This window comes from Epinephelus fuscoguttatus, linkage group LG19 (genome assembly GCF_011397635.1).
Source record: "Epinephelus fuscoguttatus linkage group LG19, E.fuscoguttatus.final_Chr_v1".
NCBI classification, from domain to species: Eukaryota; Metazoa; Chordata; class Actinopteri; order Perciformes; family Serranidae; genus Epinephelus; species Epinephelus fuscoguttatus.
In genome coordinates this window covers 28,959,392-28,975,329 of record NC_064770.1, presented here as the reverse complement: position 1 = coordinate 28,975,329, position 15,938 = coordinate 28,959,392, and the positions used below count along the sequence as shown (strand labels likewise).

At 40.9% G+C, this 15,938-nt stretch overlaps 3 protein-coding genes across 4 annotated transcripts in view; 2 read left to right on the top strand and 1 right to left on the bottom strand.

Annotated features, from left to right (window-relative positions):
- The first annotated feature begins 746 nt into the window (after positions 1–746).
- aspdh (aspartate dehydrogenase domain containing) lies at positions 747–6,108 on the top strand. 2 transcript variants are annotated; one of them, XM_049562215.1, is made up of 9 exons: positions 752–826; positions 960–1,017; positions 1,163–1,307; positions 1,423–1,507; positions 4,001–4,150; positions 4,369–4,592; positions 4,671–4,810; positions 5,520–5,596; positions 5,870–6,108. In XM_049562215.1, exons 2-8 carry the CDS (start codon positions 963–965, stop codon positions 5,546–5,548), a joined length of 828 nt encoding a protein of 275 aa, XP_049418172.1. In that variant the 5' UTR covers positions 752–826; positions 960–962; the 3' UTR covers positions 5,549–5,596; positions 5,870–6,108. The 2 variants fall into 2 exon arrangements, with proteins under 2 accessions (XP_049418171.1, XP_049418172.1); XM_049562214.1 differs by lacking the exon at positions 5,520–5,596 and having other exon boundaries at positions 747–826; positions 5,870–6,100.
- A 209-nt stretch (positions 6,109–6,317) lies between these two features.
- The window catches only part of gys1 (glycogen synthase 1 (muscle)), a 14,297-nt gene continuing 4,676 nt past the window's right edge, over positions 6,318–15,938 (bottom strand). Inside the window, exons 4-16 of the mRNA XM_049562210.1 lie at positions 13,721–13,912; positions 13,267–13,452; positions 12,963–13,107; positions 12,598–12,715; positions 12,255–12,375; positions 11,067–11,173; positions 10,837–10,896; positions 9,597–9,789; positions 9,396–9,522; positions 9,218–9,313; positions 8,954–9,117; positions 8,783–8,863; positions 6,318–7,541 (exon numbers count right to left, since the gene is read on the bottom strand). Of these exons, the coding sequence (XP_049418167.1) occupies positions 7,296–7,541; positions 8,783–8,863; positions 8,954–9,117; positions 9,218–9,313; positions 9,396–9,522; positions 9,597–9,789; positions 10,837–10,896; positions 11,067–11,173; positions 12,255–12,375; positions 12,598–12,715; positions 12,963–13,107; positions 13,267–13,452; positions 13,721–13,912 (1,836 nt within the window). The 3' untranslated portion in view covers positions 6,318–7,295. The remainder of the gene's footprint in view (positions 7,542–8,782; positions 8,864–8,953; positions 9,118–9,217; positions 9,314–9,395; positions 9,523–9,596; positions 9,790–10,836; positions 10,897–11,066; positions 11,174–12,254; positions 12,376–12,597; positions 12,716–12,962; positions 13,108–13,266; positions 13,453–13,720; positions 13,913–15,938) is intronic.
- pold1 (polymerase (DNA directed), delta 1, catalytic subunit) overlaps positions 13,908–15,938 on the top strand; it is a 21,124-nt gene continuing 19,093 nt past the window's right edge. The window contains exon 1 of the mRNA XM_049562208.1: positions 13,908–13,933. Within this exon, the coding sequence (XP_049418165.1) occupies positions 13,923–13,933 (11 nt within the window). The 5' untranslated portion in view covers positions 13,908–13,922. The remainder of the gene's footprint in view (positions 13,934–15,938) is intronic.

Here is a 15,938-nt window from a genome sequence, read left to right as displayed (position 1 = left end):
TGTGACAAAAGAGATAAATAGCTAACTACTTTGTGTCAAGGTTGGAAACACCAACAAAGTAACACCATTCATCTTTCAAAATGGCTTAATATGGAAGCAAAAATTATATATTTTTTTAATGTTTATGATGTGACATATGACACTTTAAGGGTTGTGATCAAAGGATAATCTTTTTTTTTTTAAAGGAATTCACATTGCATTGTTTACATTCACTAAATTGTATTTTACTTGAGTATTTTAATTGGTTCCAGCTTCTCAAATATGAGGCTTTTGCTGATTTTCTTTTAACTTATTTTAATTCTTTAGATTTATTGAATTGATTTAAAATGTTCTGCATTGTGTATGTATATTTTTAATACTTATACATTACCCTGATTGTACTTGTCCTTCCACCACTGCAGATTTCTCAACACTTAATACTGTAACAGAAAAAATCCTAATATAAAAGCAGTATGGTTGATAAAACAATTAAATATAAATAATGAAATATATCATGCGTGCAGGACAAATTAAAGAAATGTAAATATGTTCATTGATGTGTAATACATGTAATGTGAGAATAATTTCTTCCTCATCTGTCACACTAAGTTTTCCTCTGTCACACTTAACAAGAGATTCTGAATGCATCTGATACTCTTTTTTTTAATGAATAGAGGAGGAGCCCAGCATATGATACTTGCACACACTAAAGAACTAATAATGATTAACTATGGCCTCTCAGAGTCAAACTTTGTACTGTGCTTGCCCACAATTCCTGCAGTCGTGGGCTGGGTGTTGTGCTTCAAGTTGGGAGACACACAGCTCTGCAGGGCTGTGACATTATCTGGTGAGTAGAGCAATAAATTAATGTTATACTGGTCAAGATAGCAAATAAGGTCAAAAGCCTATGTATGCGTGTGTGTTGGTGTGTTTTGTCAAGTTGCAGGTGAATGTTCAGCACGTTTCCTTTTTCCACACAGGACATGGCAACCAGCTCTTCCTCCCAAAGGATTGGAGTTGTAGGATACGGACATCTAGGTCTGAACTCTCCCTCTTAAACTCCACACAAATTTTCTGATATATTATGCTTAGAATTATGCATCTACTGTAATCTTTTATTGTGTGTATGTGTGTGTGTGTGTGTGTGTGTGTGTGTGTGTGTGTGTGTGCGCGTGCGCTTCAGGGCAGTACCTGGTGGAGAGGATCCTTAAAGATGGAGCTGCTCTTGGTTTAACTCTGGCTTTCGTTTGGAACAGAAATTCTAACAAGCTCAAAGGTGTAGTCCCTGATGAACTCATACTTGGTGACCTATCATCCTTTTCAGAAAGGTAACATAAACCCATATAACAGTATTATCTATTGTGATCTCTGTGCTACTATATGTACTATATAACATGCATCAAATGTTCACAACATCTTTTTCTATAACTGTGTGTTTTACAGGCGGTGTGATGTCATTGTAGAAGTGTGCCATCCAAAGATTGTAAAAGAATTTGGGTGTCACTTCCTGTCTCAGTGTCATTTCATGGTAAGATCCTCTTCTGTTTGTTTGGGAGATGTGCTGTTTGCAAAAGCAACTCCCAGGACTGTGCTTTCTAGTTAATTTAAAGGGACAGCTCACCCCCACATCTTAAACAATTGTGTTTCTACCAGACTACACCAACTACTGTATCACTGCACAGAAGAAAGCATGCATCAGCTGCTAGCTCACCTGGCACCACTGACGCAGCTAACATTACAGCTCAGTCCAAAGCTGACCATTAGGGGGTAAAAAGGGAACACTTGAGGGGGGGCATGGAGGCCAGCAATAATCATGTTCATCCTAAATTAGGATGACCAGATATCCCCATTTTCTGGGGACAGTTGCTGTTTTTATTGGTCTGTCCCTGGCTGGAGCTGTCCCCGGAAATGTCAACTCTCAACTGACTGTGACAGTCACACAACTGACACTTTACACATGCCGTAACTCCACATGTCCATTTCCCCTGCAGAGAACAGCGAATTTATAACTAGTTAAATTGCAATACAGTACAGGCCAAAAGTTTGGACACACCTTCTCATTCAATGCGTTTTCTTTATTTTCATGACTATTTACATTGTAGATTCTCACTGAAGGCATCAAAACTATGAATGAACACATGTGGAGTTATGTACTTAACAAAAAAAGGTGAAATAACTGAAAACATGTTTTATATTCTAGTTTCTTCAAAATAGCCACCCTTTGCTCTGATTACTGCTTTGCACACTCTTGGCATTCTCTCCATGAGCTTCAAGAGGTAGTCACCTGAAATGGTTTTCCAACAGTCTTGAAGGAGTTCCCAGAGGTGTTTAGCACTTGTTGGCCCCTTTGCCTTCACTCTGCAGTCCAGCTCACCCCAAACCATCTCGATTGGGTTCAGGTCTGGTGACTGTGGAGGCCAGGTCATCTGCCGCAGCACTCCATGCTGGTTCAGTGTGCCTTCAATTTTGAATAAATCCCCAACAGTGTCACCAGCAAAACACCCCCACACCATCACACCTCCTCCTCCATGCTTCACAGTGGGAACCAGGCATGTGGAATCCATCCGTTCACCTTTTCTGCGTCTCACAAAGACACGGCGGTTGGAACCAAAGATCTCAAATTTGGACTCATCAGACCAAAGCACAGATTTCCACTGGTCTAATGTCCATTCCTTGTGTTTCTTGGCCCAAACAAATCTCTTCTGCTTGTTGCCTCTCCTTAGCAGTGGTTTCCTAGCAGCTATTTGACCATGAAGGCCTGATTCGCGCAGTCTCCTCTTAACAGTTGTTCTAGAGATGGGTCTGCTGCTAGAACTCTGTGTGGCATTCATCTGGTCTCTGATCTGAGCTGCTGTTAACTTGCCATTTCTGAGGCTGGTGACTCGGATGAACTTATCCTCAGAAGCAGCAGAAGGTGACTCTTGGTCTTCCTTTCCTGGGTCGGTCCTCATGTGTGCCAGTTTCGTTGTAGCGCTTGATGGTTTTTACGACTCCACTTGGGGACACATTTAAAGTTTTTGCAATTTTCCGGACTGACTGACCTTCATTTCTTAAAGTAATGATGGCCACTGGTTTTTCTTTAGTTAGCTGATTGGTTCTTGCCATAATATGAATTTTAACAGTTGTCCAATAGGGCTGTCGGCTGTGTATTAACCTGACTTCTGCACAACACAACTGATGGTCCCAACCCCATTGATAAAGCAAGAAATTCCACTAATTAACCCTGATAAGGCACACCTGTGAAGTGGAAACCATTTCAGGTGACTACCTCTTGAAGCTCATGGAGAGAATGCCAAGAGTGTGCAAAGCAGTAATCAGAGCAAAGGGTGGCTATTTTGAAGAAACTAGAATATAAAACATGTTTTCAGTTATTTCACCTTTTTTTGTTAAGTACATAACTCCACATGTGTTCATTCATAGTTTTGATGCCTTCAGTGAGAATGTACAATGTAAATAGTCATGAAAATAAAGAAAATGCATTGAATGAGAAGGTGTGTCCAAACTTTTGGCCTGTACTGCATATATAATAAATATTGCCTGTATATTTTTATGTCAGTTGGCCTGCACCATCATTCATTATAGTGCACATGGTCAAATAAAACTGGAAATGTTCTCCTTTTGCCGAACTGGAAATGTCCACAATTTTATCTCCAAAATCTGGTCACCTTATCCTAAATATAAGCAAAGATAACCAAATTTTATTTTAAACCAAAATATTCACCACTCTTTATGTAAACAACATAAATTAACATTGTACTTGAGTAACCCGGTCATGATTTCTGGAAAGAGACACTGGTGTGAAGGTAGACATCTCTATAGTCGATAACTCCAACACTCCGCGACTCATACTAAAACAATTTAGATTGATAAATAACACTACAGGTAAGAGGAAACATATGTATTTTTGATTTTGGAGTGAACTGTCCCTTTAATACATAAGCTGACACAAAGTTTCAGCAGTTTTAAATGTTGATTATAATAATGACATCCTCTTTTGTGCCGTTATTTCTCCTCCTTTCAGGTGGGCTCACCCTCGGCCCTCTCTGATTCTGAGCTGAACCAGAAGCTGCGTCAGGTGGCTCGGCAGTATGGAAGGACACTCTACGTCCCCAGTGGTGCATTATGGGGAGGCCAGGACATTCAAAGGCTGAATGACAGTGGGAACTTGAAGGTAACACTGGTTTGGCAGGTGCTGTGTTAGAGAAAGTGGTACAGGGTTTAGTCTATGAGAATGACCGTGCAGCTGACAAATGTCAACTAAACTATTATTTTATTTTAGTACTCAGTATAGTGTAGTGTCTTGTACTCAGTATGTATAGTAGAGTGTCTTCTGCTACACATTATTGTGTTCTGGTTAAACTCTTTTTTCTCTCCTGACTTGTTTTTTAGGCTTTGTTTATAAGAATGTCCAAGCACCCGTCCTGCTTCCGGCTGACAGGAGACGTCCTCACTGACTGGACAGAGGAAGAGGGCAGGCGTGTTTTATTCAGAGGCTCAGTGGCAGAGCTGTGCCCACTTGCTCCGAACAATGTGAACACCATGGCAGCGGCAGCAGTGGCAGCAGGAACACTTGGCTTTACTGGTGTTCAGGGAGAGATTGTTTCCGACACAGCGTAAGTCTTACTAAAAGTCTGACTGACTTCATGCAGCCTGTCATATTTGCTTACCTTTCATACATCTTCCTGTCCTAGGTTAAGTGACTATCACGTGGTGGAGGTTGAGGTGACTGGGCCTGGTGGCTTCTCAGTCAACACAGTGAGGCGTAATCCAGCCAAACTTGGAGCTGTAACTGGCAGTGCAACATATAACTCCTTCTGGAATAGTTTACTAGGTGAGTGCTGCATGGCTGCTTTACTTACGTAAAAGCACAAAAAGAACCTCCATTACAATTAAAAGGCCTACGTTCAAATTCCTGCTTTAGTAAAACTAGTATCAGAAAAGTGTAATAATGCTTTAAGTATCAAAATTAAAAGTAAAAATGCCCCTGTGACCCATATATTTTTTACATATTACATGATTAGATATTGTTAATGCATCAATTCACAGAAGCCTTTTACTGGTGTACCTGGATGAGGTGGAACGAGTTTTTATTTTAACTATGATATATCCAGTGTAATTTAGTCCAGGGGTCTCCAACCTGCATGGACAACATGTGACAAATGAGTCAAAATATAAATCTGAGTGGTTAAGAGATGACTGATGAAGTTGAAAGAACAGTTTGGCTCTAAAGTTTTTTTTTTTATAGACTTTTCTTTTATCTTTGATTTTCTGTGAAATAGTGGATGATTTTTTACCTACTTGAGCCTCAAGCTAAATTCATTCATTCATTTTCCGTAACCGCTTATCCTGTTTGGGGTTCATGGGGGGCTGGAGCCTATCCCAGCTGACAGTGGGCGAGAGGTGGGGTACATCCTGGACAGGTCACCAGACTATCTCAGGGCTAATACACGGAGACAGACAACCAGTCATGCTCACATTCACACCTACGGGCAATTTAAAGTAACCAATTAACCTGCATGTCTTTGGATTGTGGGAGGAAGCCGGAGAACCTGGAGAAAACCCACACTGACAGAGGGAGAACGTGCAAGCTCTGCACAGAAGGGTTCCCCCACCCCAGGTTCGAACCAGGAGCCCTCTTGTTGTGCATCTAAAGAGTTTGGAGGTGGAATCTTAATTTGTTAAAACTACTAACAACTCAAAGACATCTGAAACGGGGCCTCAGCAAGACACTTTTATTTGTAAGGGGTTGACTGGAGAGTCCATATCTAATCTTTCATAAAATACCTGTTTAAGTCAGAATTCGAAAAAAAGATTTTGAGTTGTTTGTGTGCAAATAAGTAATTGTCATCAATTCCATTTTTACCTTTAATATTCTTTTTTTTCCGCACAGTTTGCAAAGGTCATGGAGGACGAGTTTACTTGTGCTGATGCGGATGAGAACTCTGCTGCATTAACAACAACACAGCAAGGCGATCCATATAGATCAGATGGTTTATGGTGGATAAGTTGTGTGGATGGTGTCACTGGATCGGTGTGTTACCGTAAACTTTTTGTGAACTTATGATATTTGTGTTCCAATAAACCGCATGCATACAGAAGAAAGAAGAGTCAGTTATTTGTAAAACACAAATGGGTGTGTGTGTATATATATATATATATATATAAACTTTATTATTAGTTCATCTGGTGCAAGATTGTAACAAATGATAAAACTCTTACAGGGAGTGTGAGTATGCGCCTCATTGAACCATTTTCCTTCTTCCATTACAAATAGTAAAGACACACTCTAGCTCTCTTCTGTCCTTCACCTGCAAACATGATTGCCATCTCAAGACAGTCCCTTTTTTTTTTTTAAATCTTTCGGTCAAAGCTCTTTTCCCTTCACAAATAAATATTTGTCACAACCCAGGAACAATCAACATAAGCACACACACAAACAGACAAAGAGGAGTGTGAGGTTGTTCAACAGCGATCGTCACTGAAAGGCTGCAATACAGTAAGGCGTGGAAAGAAAATGAAAACACACACACTAAACATTCTCAAAATGACATCAGTTTTTTAGTTTTCTGATGCAATTTTCTTGATGTGAATGTGTGCGCGTTCTACATTTTACTTCCATTCTGGGAAGTTTTGTAGTAAAGAAGGCATTTAAAAGAAAGAAAAAGATGCTACAAGGTGGATTTTAAAGCACAGTATCATCATCACGCTGTTAAGCCAAAAACAAGTAAACAGAATGGGTGCTCTTTGTGGGTAGTCACAGCAACTGACAGTCTTTACATGAGCCTTTTTTAAACCAGGAAATGTGTGAAGATGATTATCTGGTAAAAATGAGGATTGTGTTCTTTTCCCTGCTCGGACCAACCTTTGAATCAAGTATAAAAAACCCTCCAGAGACTCAAAATAACCCTCTATTATTGTCTCAAGGCTTCAGACCTACAATATGTTATCCAGTGTTAGTACACTACAAAATCCAGCAATCCTGATTTGTTTTCCGTGACGAGCTGTTAGCCCTTTCTAGCTGCTGCATTTACTCCACAAAGCAAATCACTGGTTGCACTGCTGGTGTAACTGAAAAAAATACCAAAACATATCCAACGAACAGATTTTTTCTAAAAATTTTGAGGTATGAACAGGTCGAGAAGACACCGACAGTGATACAGTTTTTCACAACAAGCTGATATTAAATTTATCACTCGCAAACACACAACTGCATTCATTTTTAAAGTACATGGATGACTTTAACGATTGCCACAGATAGAGTTTCAATAGTGAGGTGTAGCATTTACTGAGCGTGTGTGTGTGTGTGTGTGTGTGTCTCAGTTTTTGTCGCTTGTGACACCTTCGCTGTTTCCATTGGCCCCCAGAGCTGCAGTGGACTTGTTTTTCAATGGCATGACGTAGGGCTGGCGGATGTTCACCCGGTCCTTCTCTGCCTCCAGATCCTCATCGTAACGTTCGTCCTCATCGTTGTCCTCAGCCTCGCTGTGGCGAGGGGAGGAGTGGCGGGACAGAGCTGGAGACGGTGGCACAGAGGCTGGTCGGGGGTAACGGAAACCTGAGGTCTGAGGAAGAGAAAAGGCATTAGAATCGCAGTAGGTGGAAGTGTAAAGACTTAGGCCTAATACTATTTCTTGTTTTTATCCCTTCGCTTTGTTTTTGAGTGCCACCTTGCACCCTGGAATAGAGTTACAAAGGGTCGGGTTGAAATCTTCCCCTATGAAATAGGACAACCCTTCAAGACCCTGATCATCATCAGTAGTCTTTGGTGCTGATGTTTGCGTAAAAAGATGCGTCCAGTAATGCCGGACTTGTCTTTTGCCATGTCAGGAAGCTCGCTATTTGTATACCACCTAAGTTTCATGCAATCGATCAATCAAGCAAGTCATTAAATAAAAATGAACACTGCTTCATTACCAGCCACCAGCACTGCTCTATGGGCTAAAATTAGCAACTCATTATATGCCATCAAAAGGGGGGAATGCAACACGGAAATATGTCAAAATGTGGCACAGTCATGCACCAATCAGCAATAACAATATATCCTTATGCTGAATTCCATTTACCTCAGATGTTGGAGCTGGGAATGATGTCGAGTTGATCGCATTACAGTACTATATGTTGGAAAACTTAGATGTTGTTAGTAATACCAGTTCAAGCCAGGTCAGCCACAGTTAGCAATGCCAGCTGATTTGAATGCATTATGCTGTATTCTGCGCATCCAAACACAGTAGTAACATGTTCACAAACAGAAGTGTGTTCAACTGTTTTAATGACACACAATGACGGAAGTGCTAATAAACAGTATTATACTACAGCTTTCAGTACTGTTGATACATGGAGGAGCCATATTTGATTTTTAAGCTGGGGTTGGTGAGGTTCCTCTGACTTTCTGAGACGTAAATCCGACTTTCGGGGGCATTCCAGTTGATATTTTCAACTGGGAACCTAGAAATTCTGATTCAACATTCAGCTAAGATAATACCATGCTTATCATAATTTATAAATCTTTATTAATGAAAAAATATACTTGTGACTTGTCTTTTGTTGCCCATACAGCCATCTTCTCAATGTTTTCTCATAACACTCAATCTGAAGGGTGCCTCTGGAAAAGCCTACGTTTTGGAGGGCTAGAATCGGGACACCCTACCCGTAGACATGAACCCCCGAAACAGAGGAGTAAGGGTTAAGTGGTAGGGGCAAAGGGTGTATTGGGATTGGGCCTGAATGCATATATAACATGAGATCACAATAAACAATGAAAGCTTGACACATTTCCCAGCCAAAGATACACAAGTTCACTTACTGAGGTGGGCTCATGAAGTTCATACATGTAGGTGTCAGGGAACGCTTTAGCCAGGGCCATATGACGGGCAGATATATAATACTAGAGCAGAAAACAAGAAAAAACAACAACCTTAATTCATCTTGAAGAAGTCACATGAACAATATGAGTCCTTGGGATTTGGAATCTTACCCTGCCGAGGTATCTCCAGTCCAAGAGTTCGCTCAGACGCTCAGTGCGGTTCCTCTGTATGATCCGCTGGCGCCGGCTCTGCTTGCAGAACTGAAACAGGAAGGACGTGAGCTGGTTACAAGACTCATCGACCCCCCGATATCTCCGGTCCAGGATGTAAATACCTGCAAAAACAAACATAGTGATGTGAAAGACAGCATCAGTTATCCCTTCACATCTTTTAAAAGTCAAACTTTTGAGAATTTAACAGATAGAGAAACGTACCATAAGCTGAGGGGTCTGCTATGTGTTCCTCCATGAAGCAGCCAAATCCTGACAGGTTAGTTGAGATTGATGGAATTCCCATGACTGTGCACTCAGCTGACAGTAACAGAAAAAGTAAAGTAAGTATATAATATATCAACAGACATAAATACACCTTGTCAGCACGCGCTAGTCGTACCTGGAGTGTAGCCCCAAGGCTCATAGTAAGAGGGAAAGACGCCAAGGTGACAGCCTCTTACAAACTCCTCATAATCCATCGGAAGTAGAGGAGAGGTGGACGAAAGGAACTCTGGATGGAAGATAATCTAAAGAAGGGAGAAGCTGTTCAGTATCAGCACCAGATATTTGAGTAACTGCAAGAGCAAACTGTTTGACATACCTTGACGCGGTCAGCGGAGCTGTTGAAAAGGCCGATACGGCGGACACAGTTGAGGATTGGATCGCTGCTGTCCTCCAGCATGTTATGGGTGCAGATTGGAGGCTGGCATTGTCTCTGAGTCGCGAAGATGGCACGCTTCATTATGGTGAAGTCCTCTTTGTCCAACATCTTCGACACATCTGGCAGCTGCCCGCTGATGAAAGCACTTTGTTTTAGACTTAAAGAAAACTTGGAAAATGACTACAACTAAAGATTTATTAGTAAGAATTACCACTGTATAGTAACAGGACTACTAAGCTTGGTATCTCCCACCCCCATGTTAACCTCACCTACCCCTTGGATGTAACGCCTCACGTAAACCGCCTATTGGACACTTTATTTTTAAATACAGTGGTGCATTTCTGGTGCAGGAGTTTAACTTTGTAGTTAGGCTTCCTGCTGTAGAGTGACTAACAGACAGCTACTTGACAGAGACAGCAAACTAGCTCTCTGATATGGCCAAACGCAAGTATGACACTGAATGTATTAAACTGTGTGGACCTGGAAAGGAGAAATCTGGATCCTGTGGCTGGACCAGTTGGTAACCACTGCCTTAAGGTGATCCCTGAACTCCATCTATTTTGAAGTATCATGACTTTTTTCAATTCCAGGATTTTGTTTTCTTAAGTAACTGTTGATTGTCAAAGGCTAGCCAAACAGCCGCCCTGCCAAGTTACTGATATTACTCTGGCTGCTGCACACTTTGTTGTGTATATTACAGTATATATGGGAAACCAGCCGCATGTGTCTGTAATGCTGGCTGTGTGCGCTCTGTGATATGTGTGTGTTTGATCTGTGGGCTTATTAAATTTTGTTGGCTTTGTGTGATAGGCAGGATGGCAATCATGCACCCATAATCTGCCAAAGTGCACACACAGCTGACTAAGAAATTAGCTGTTTGTTTTGTGATAACTCTCCCTCTATTCTGTTTGTTCGCTGCATTGGCTCCAATAACTATATTTGGTGTGGATATGACAAAATAAGGTTATTTATGGTGGAGGGAGGGTCATGCATTATCCCCCAGTCAGTCTAAGTCACACCCAAGCCACCCCCTTCTTCAAATAAATAACAAACAGTCCTGCTTTTGATATTTAGTGGGTTGTTTCTAAATATCTTCATACTTTTTACTTGATGGTGTTATAAAACAGGTCATTCCACATCTTACATGCTAAATGAAGTAGACTAAAAGTGGTAAACTTACACTAAAAGTGACTCATAAAGTTTCTTTCCAAAACGTTCCTTCACAGTCTGAGCAGTATCCCTGTCAGGGACAAAAAAAAGAGAAGATAGAAGTGTATTAATCAGACAACTACAAACATGTTTCCAAGTTGAGGTCAAATATGGATGAGTATATCACTGGCTGTCTGGCTCACAATGTACACTTTTAGTTAGATACCTTATCTCCTTGTTTAACATGAGACGAAACCTCACCAGAGCTGTTTCCTGACAGCTTGGCCCTTCAAGGTCTCAACGTTGAAGTTGTTTGTCCGAGCTGGCATGATGAAAAATGCAATGACGGTTACGTCGCTGTGATTGACCTGAAGCAGGCAGACCATACGGAAATATGAGGTTCAATTTTTTCAAAATAATTTTTACATTCAATTTGTATATTATATTTAAGAAAGTTACTCAAAGGTGGTAATAAAGGCAGTGAGACAAACAGTAAAAGCAATAACAATACAAAACCAACTACAATTAGAAGGGCACTCAGAGAGTGCAGACATGCACCAAGGCCAACGGTCCAGTCTTCTGCGATATGCAAATCTGCAAGCATGATCACTATGTCTGGATATATTTCCAAAACTATTAGAACTAGTTGACAGAAGATCAGAATGACACGTGGTTGAAATCCACAAGTGTAAACTTTACGGTCAATATCTCAGCATTTCTGGCTATGTTTCACCATCTGTTGGATTTTGAGATGTATGGCATTTATTCCACCAAGGCCAAATGCCCTATCTTGCATTGTCTGATAAAAAGGAAGTACTTTGTGTATCCTTCCCATGATTTCTATCTGCTCCAAAATATAAAGCGTTCTTCCTTGGCCCATGCTACACTCTTCCACCAAGTTTCATGAAAATTGGACTGGTAGTTATTCTGTAATCCTGCTGACAATCAGGCATACAAACCAACTGAACTGAAAACATGACCTACTTGGCGGAGACAACAATGAAAGGGAAGATTCAAATTCAATTTTTCCCCCCACTCTGTTGTGTGAAATACAGCCGAATGCCAGCCCAAAATACACACATGCCGAAACAGGACCTATACATGCATTAAATGGAGAGATGTCAGAGCAAAGGTTCTGCCCATTGACAGGCACCCTGAGCAGTTGGGGGTTCAGTGCCTTCCTCAAGGGCACTCTGGCAGCCCCCAGGATGCAAACTGACACCTCTTCAGCTACCAGTCCATGCTCTGTATTTGATCTGGATGGTGACTTGAACCAGCAACCTCGGTTCCCAACCCGAGTCCCTGTGGACTGAGCAACGGGCAGGGGGACTAATTGATCACCTAAGATTCACCCTTGTCTGTCTCCCCCCCCCCCCACACACACACACACACATAAACTCTTGAACACATGTGTGCATCTGTTAACACAACTACACAACACACACTTACTCTCAGTAGATAGTTGAGTCTGGCTAAAGCTTCCAAGAAGAGGTCAGCTCCTTTGTTGGAGAACTCATACCTTCCGGCAATAAAGAGGAACAAACACTTGTCCAGGTTGAAGTCAAGGTGCCTGATCAAACACAAACCAAAGCCTGTCACAAGAGCTGCATAAGTGTGGCACATGCATGCACATGTTTTAAAACTATGTTCTTCAGAATTTGATTCGCCTCATTCTTATCAGAGAGAATTAATTCAATAAAAAAGGAGTAAGCAGTAAGAAAACTCAGTGAAACAGCCAATTTCAATTTCAGCTCTTAAATTTGTGTGTGATATCTGTTGCGGGGTGTCTGACCCGTAGAAGTGTCCCCTGACGAATTCCTGAATCCGATTCTTGCTCTGAGCGTGGAGGTTTTGAAACTCATGCACGGCTGAGAACTTCTTCACGTTGAGCCCATTGGGAGTAACAATGTCTGTGCGTGATGAGAGGGATAAAGGGCATTGAGTGAAAAAAAAAAAATACGCAGAGAGATAGATAAATCAGTTAAACTTTTGTTAAGTATCCAACTACCTGAGTAACTAATTATGTTCATCAAAACATTTAATATGAAAGCAGTGAAAAACGCATAATATCATCACACATTAAGACCTGCTTGCCAGCCAATGACAAATAAGGACAGGAAGTCTCTGAATTGCACTTTCCCATTCACCTCCACACACCTGGTTTTCTCTTAAGCAGATGTTCAGCCTCAATAGCTGTGATCTGTGACACAGTGGTGAAGACGTGGGCACAATGAGCAGCCGCCCGCTCCAAACAGTAGCGGTGGTAGATCTGTCTATCGCCTGCTTCCTTATCCACATTGAACTGAATGAGACACACACAGGAGAGAGAGCATGATAAGGAATTTTTGTTGAATATGTGTGTAATCATTTCTAATTTCCCAACAGAAAGACTGTTAAATGGCCTCTTTCTATTATTTTACATTTATAACATTCCTGTGTAGTAAAATGTGCACACACGTACGTCTGCAAGTTTGTTATAGAAGTCCACATTTCCGGCACACAGGTATCGACCCAGCAGTGTGGCATGAGTGGTGAAGATGGTTGCAACAGGCAGCTGTCTGTGCCTACACAACACCAGGCCCAGACCGGCCAACCACTCATGGAAATGGGCCACAATGTGTGGAGGCTCCTCGCTCTGGGCTGCGTACTGCGATATGAGAGAAAACAAGGTGAATATGGATTACAGCCACACACACACCAACATGCATTTAAACTTATTTTTCATGTGTCTCCCACAATTTTTACATTTCAGGCCTTCAGATTATTAAGATATCAATTATGAAACCTTTTCAAGGACCTACCGGTAATTCGTCTTCTCTCTGCACATAAACATGCAGTATTGAACCTCTTCTTCTGTCGCAACATGGCTAAAACATTTTATATTTAATCTTTATAAAGATGTGTGAACTGCTGACCTCTCCTAGGAGCCAGGCCGTCAGGAAGCCAAACAGCACAGCATCGTTGGCCTCGCGGTCGAACCACGGCACGCCAATGTCGCATAACTCCCACAACTCGCTCTTCCAGGTGTCCAGAGACCAGGCGGTGAACCCCACATCAATCAGAACAACATATGGACTGCCCTCAATAAGCCACCGCCCAAAGTAGACCTGCGAGGAAATGACGAAAGGGTGAGTAGTTCTTTATGTCAGAAAGAGCTGCAAAGAAGTTGTCAACTATGAAATTGATTTCCAACTAATTTCATACTTGATCAATCAGTTTAAGTCAAAATTCTCTGATTTCAGCTTCTTAAATGTGAATATTTTCTAGTTTCATAACTCCTATATGACAGTAAGCTGAATTATCTTTGGGTTGTGGACAAAACAAGACATTTTTGGATGTCATGTTGAGCTTTGGGAAACACTGATCAACATTTTTCACTATGTTATAGACCAAACAACTAATTGATTATCCAGTAAATAATCTACAGATTAATCAACAATAAAAATAATTGTTACTTGCAGCCCTAATCTCAAACACCACCGATGGATGAGGGCATATTTTCTCCTTTTTACAATTTTTATTCAATTTAGTGACAAAAATTATATGATTTGTGGTTAATCACTTGCAGAATCATCATTTTAATGCAAACACAATATAAACAACTCAAATCTTAGGAAACATATTCATTTTGACATGAAGAGTTGCAGCTGCAACTGCAAGTTCTATTTTTTTTATTACATGCATTAATCAGCTATTTCCTTTTATTTCCATGTTTTTTTCAACATGTAGATAAAGGGGTTCGACCTTGTGTCTCTTATCTAATACTACTTTATTTGCAAGACACTCATCTCACTATCAAAAACATATTCCAACCAAATCATTCAAGGTTAACCTTGATGAGATTTGACTTCCTGACACAGAATCCCAATCAAAGAATGTCTCTTCAAACTTCAATTATGACTACTGCCTACATTACACGAAAAGACTTTGGAAATACTTTTAAAAGACTGACATCCTCTCACATCGAAAGACAATGTAAGTTTTTATTCACATACTATAAGATTTTGAAAAGACTGGGGATCTTGCAGGATCACGATTTACAAAACTAGATTCCTTTGGAGATTATTTCCCCATCCTGATCCTGGTGGAAAACATTATGCCAAACTCCCTTTAGGAAATATGACATTAATAATTCCTCACTTGTCTGCAAAAACCCATAACTCTAGAAACATAAGATAAAAGCCATCATATGTTGGCAGCAAATAATTCATAAAGATAAACTCAATTTGTGTAAAAAAAATTTGGATTTAGTTGTGTCAACTCGCAACCAGCCTCCATTGGTTAGCTCCACTATTTTCGTGGGAGAAGACCATGGAAAGGCATGAGAGGCAAACCGTTTCAAAAATGAAGCTTTCACTAAAATAAGTGTCGGTTGGTTAAACAGACACATGCAGAATTAAACACTGACCCTAGCAGTTTCCACAGGACCCGAGAACCATATTCTTTCACCTCCCTGGAGTCCCCTCCATGTTTACCATCTAGCTAGTTTACTGCATCCTGTTTGGTGCTAGAGAGAGTGCAGCTATTGGCTGTTGACAATGTACATACCATTGAACTTTAGTATTTTATGAGCCAAGACTAAAAACTTACGATAATATTAAACATATTTGATTTAGTCACAATGAAAGGATGAGAGAAAGACTGACAAAGACAGTTTTATGACCACCTTACACTAAACAGTCGAGATCACAGGGTCGAACCAACTGAGATTAAACTCTCAGGATTTTATTCCGACACTGGTGATAAGAAAAAAACATTTTAAACCAAGCTAACTGAGCTCTCGTGCTGGTCTGTCCTGAGCCTAAATGTCACCTGATTCAAGGTAAACCAGATAGGTTCGTTTGAAAAGGCTGTGCTATCACTTTAAAAGAGTCCCACTACCACTTCTAGCCTTGACCCATAATTCCACAGCACTCCCACAGTGACACAGCACAAAGATTTAAAGGTATCTCACACACACACACACACACACACACACACACACACACACACACACACACACACAGAGTCATCTATTTCTGGAGTGTGTTTTTGAAAGAGAGACGGAGAGACACGATACAGCCTCTAACCTTTGTGAGGAAATGTCACTGGGTTTAGAGAGGTGTGGGTGGGTCGGGCATGAAAGAGGGGCTA

Bases quoted from the DNA above. Each gene is read 5' to 3' on its own strand.
- aspdh (XM_049562214.1), top strand. From the start codon at position 963: ATGGCAACCAGCTCTTCCTCCCAAAGGATTGGAGTTGTAGGATACGGA. The intron at 4,151-4,368 runs GTAACACTGGTT...CTTGTTTTTTAG, and splicing joins ATGACAGTGGGAACTTGAAG to GCTTTGTTTATAAGAATGTC. The intron at 4,811-5,869 runs GTGAGTGCTGCA...TTTTCCGCACAG, and splicing joins CTTCTGGAATAGTTTACTAG to TTTGCAAAGGTCATGGAGGA.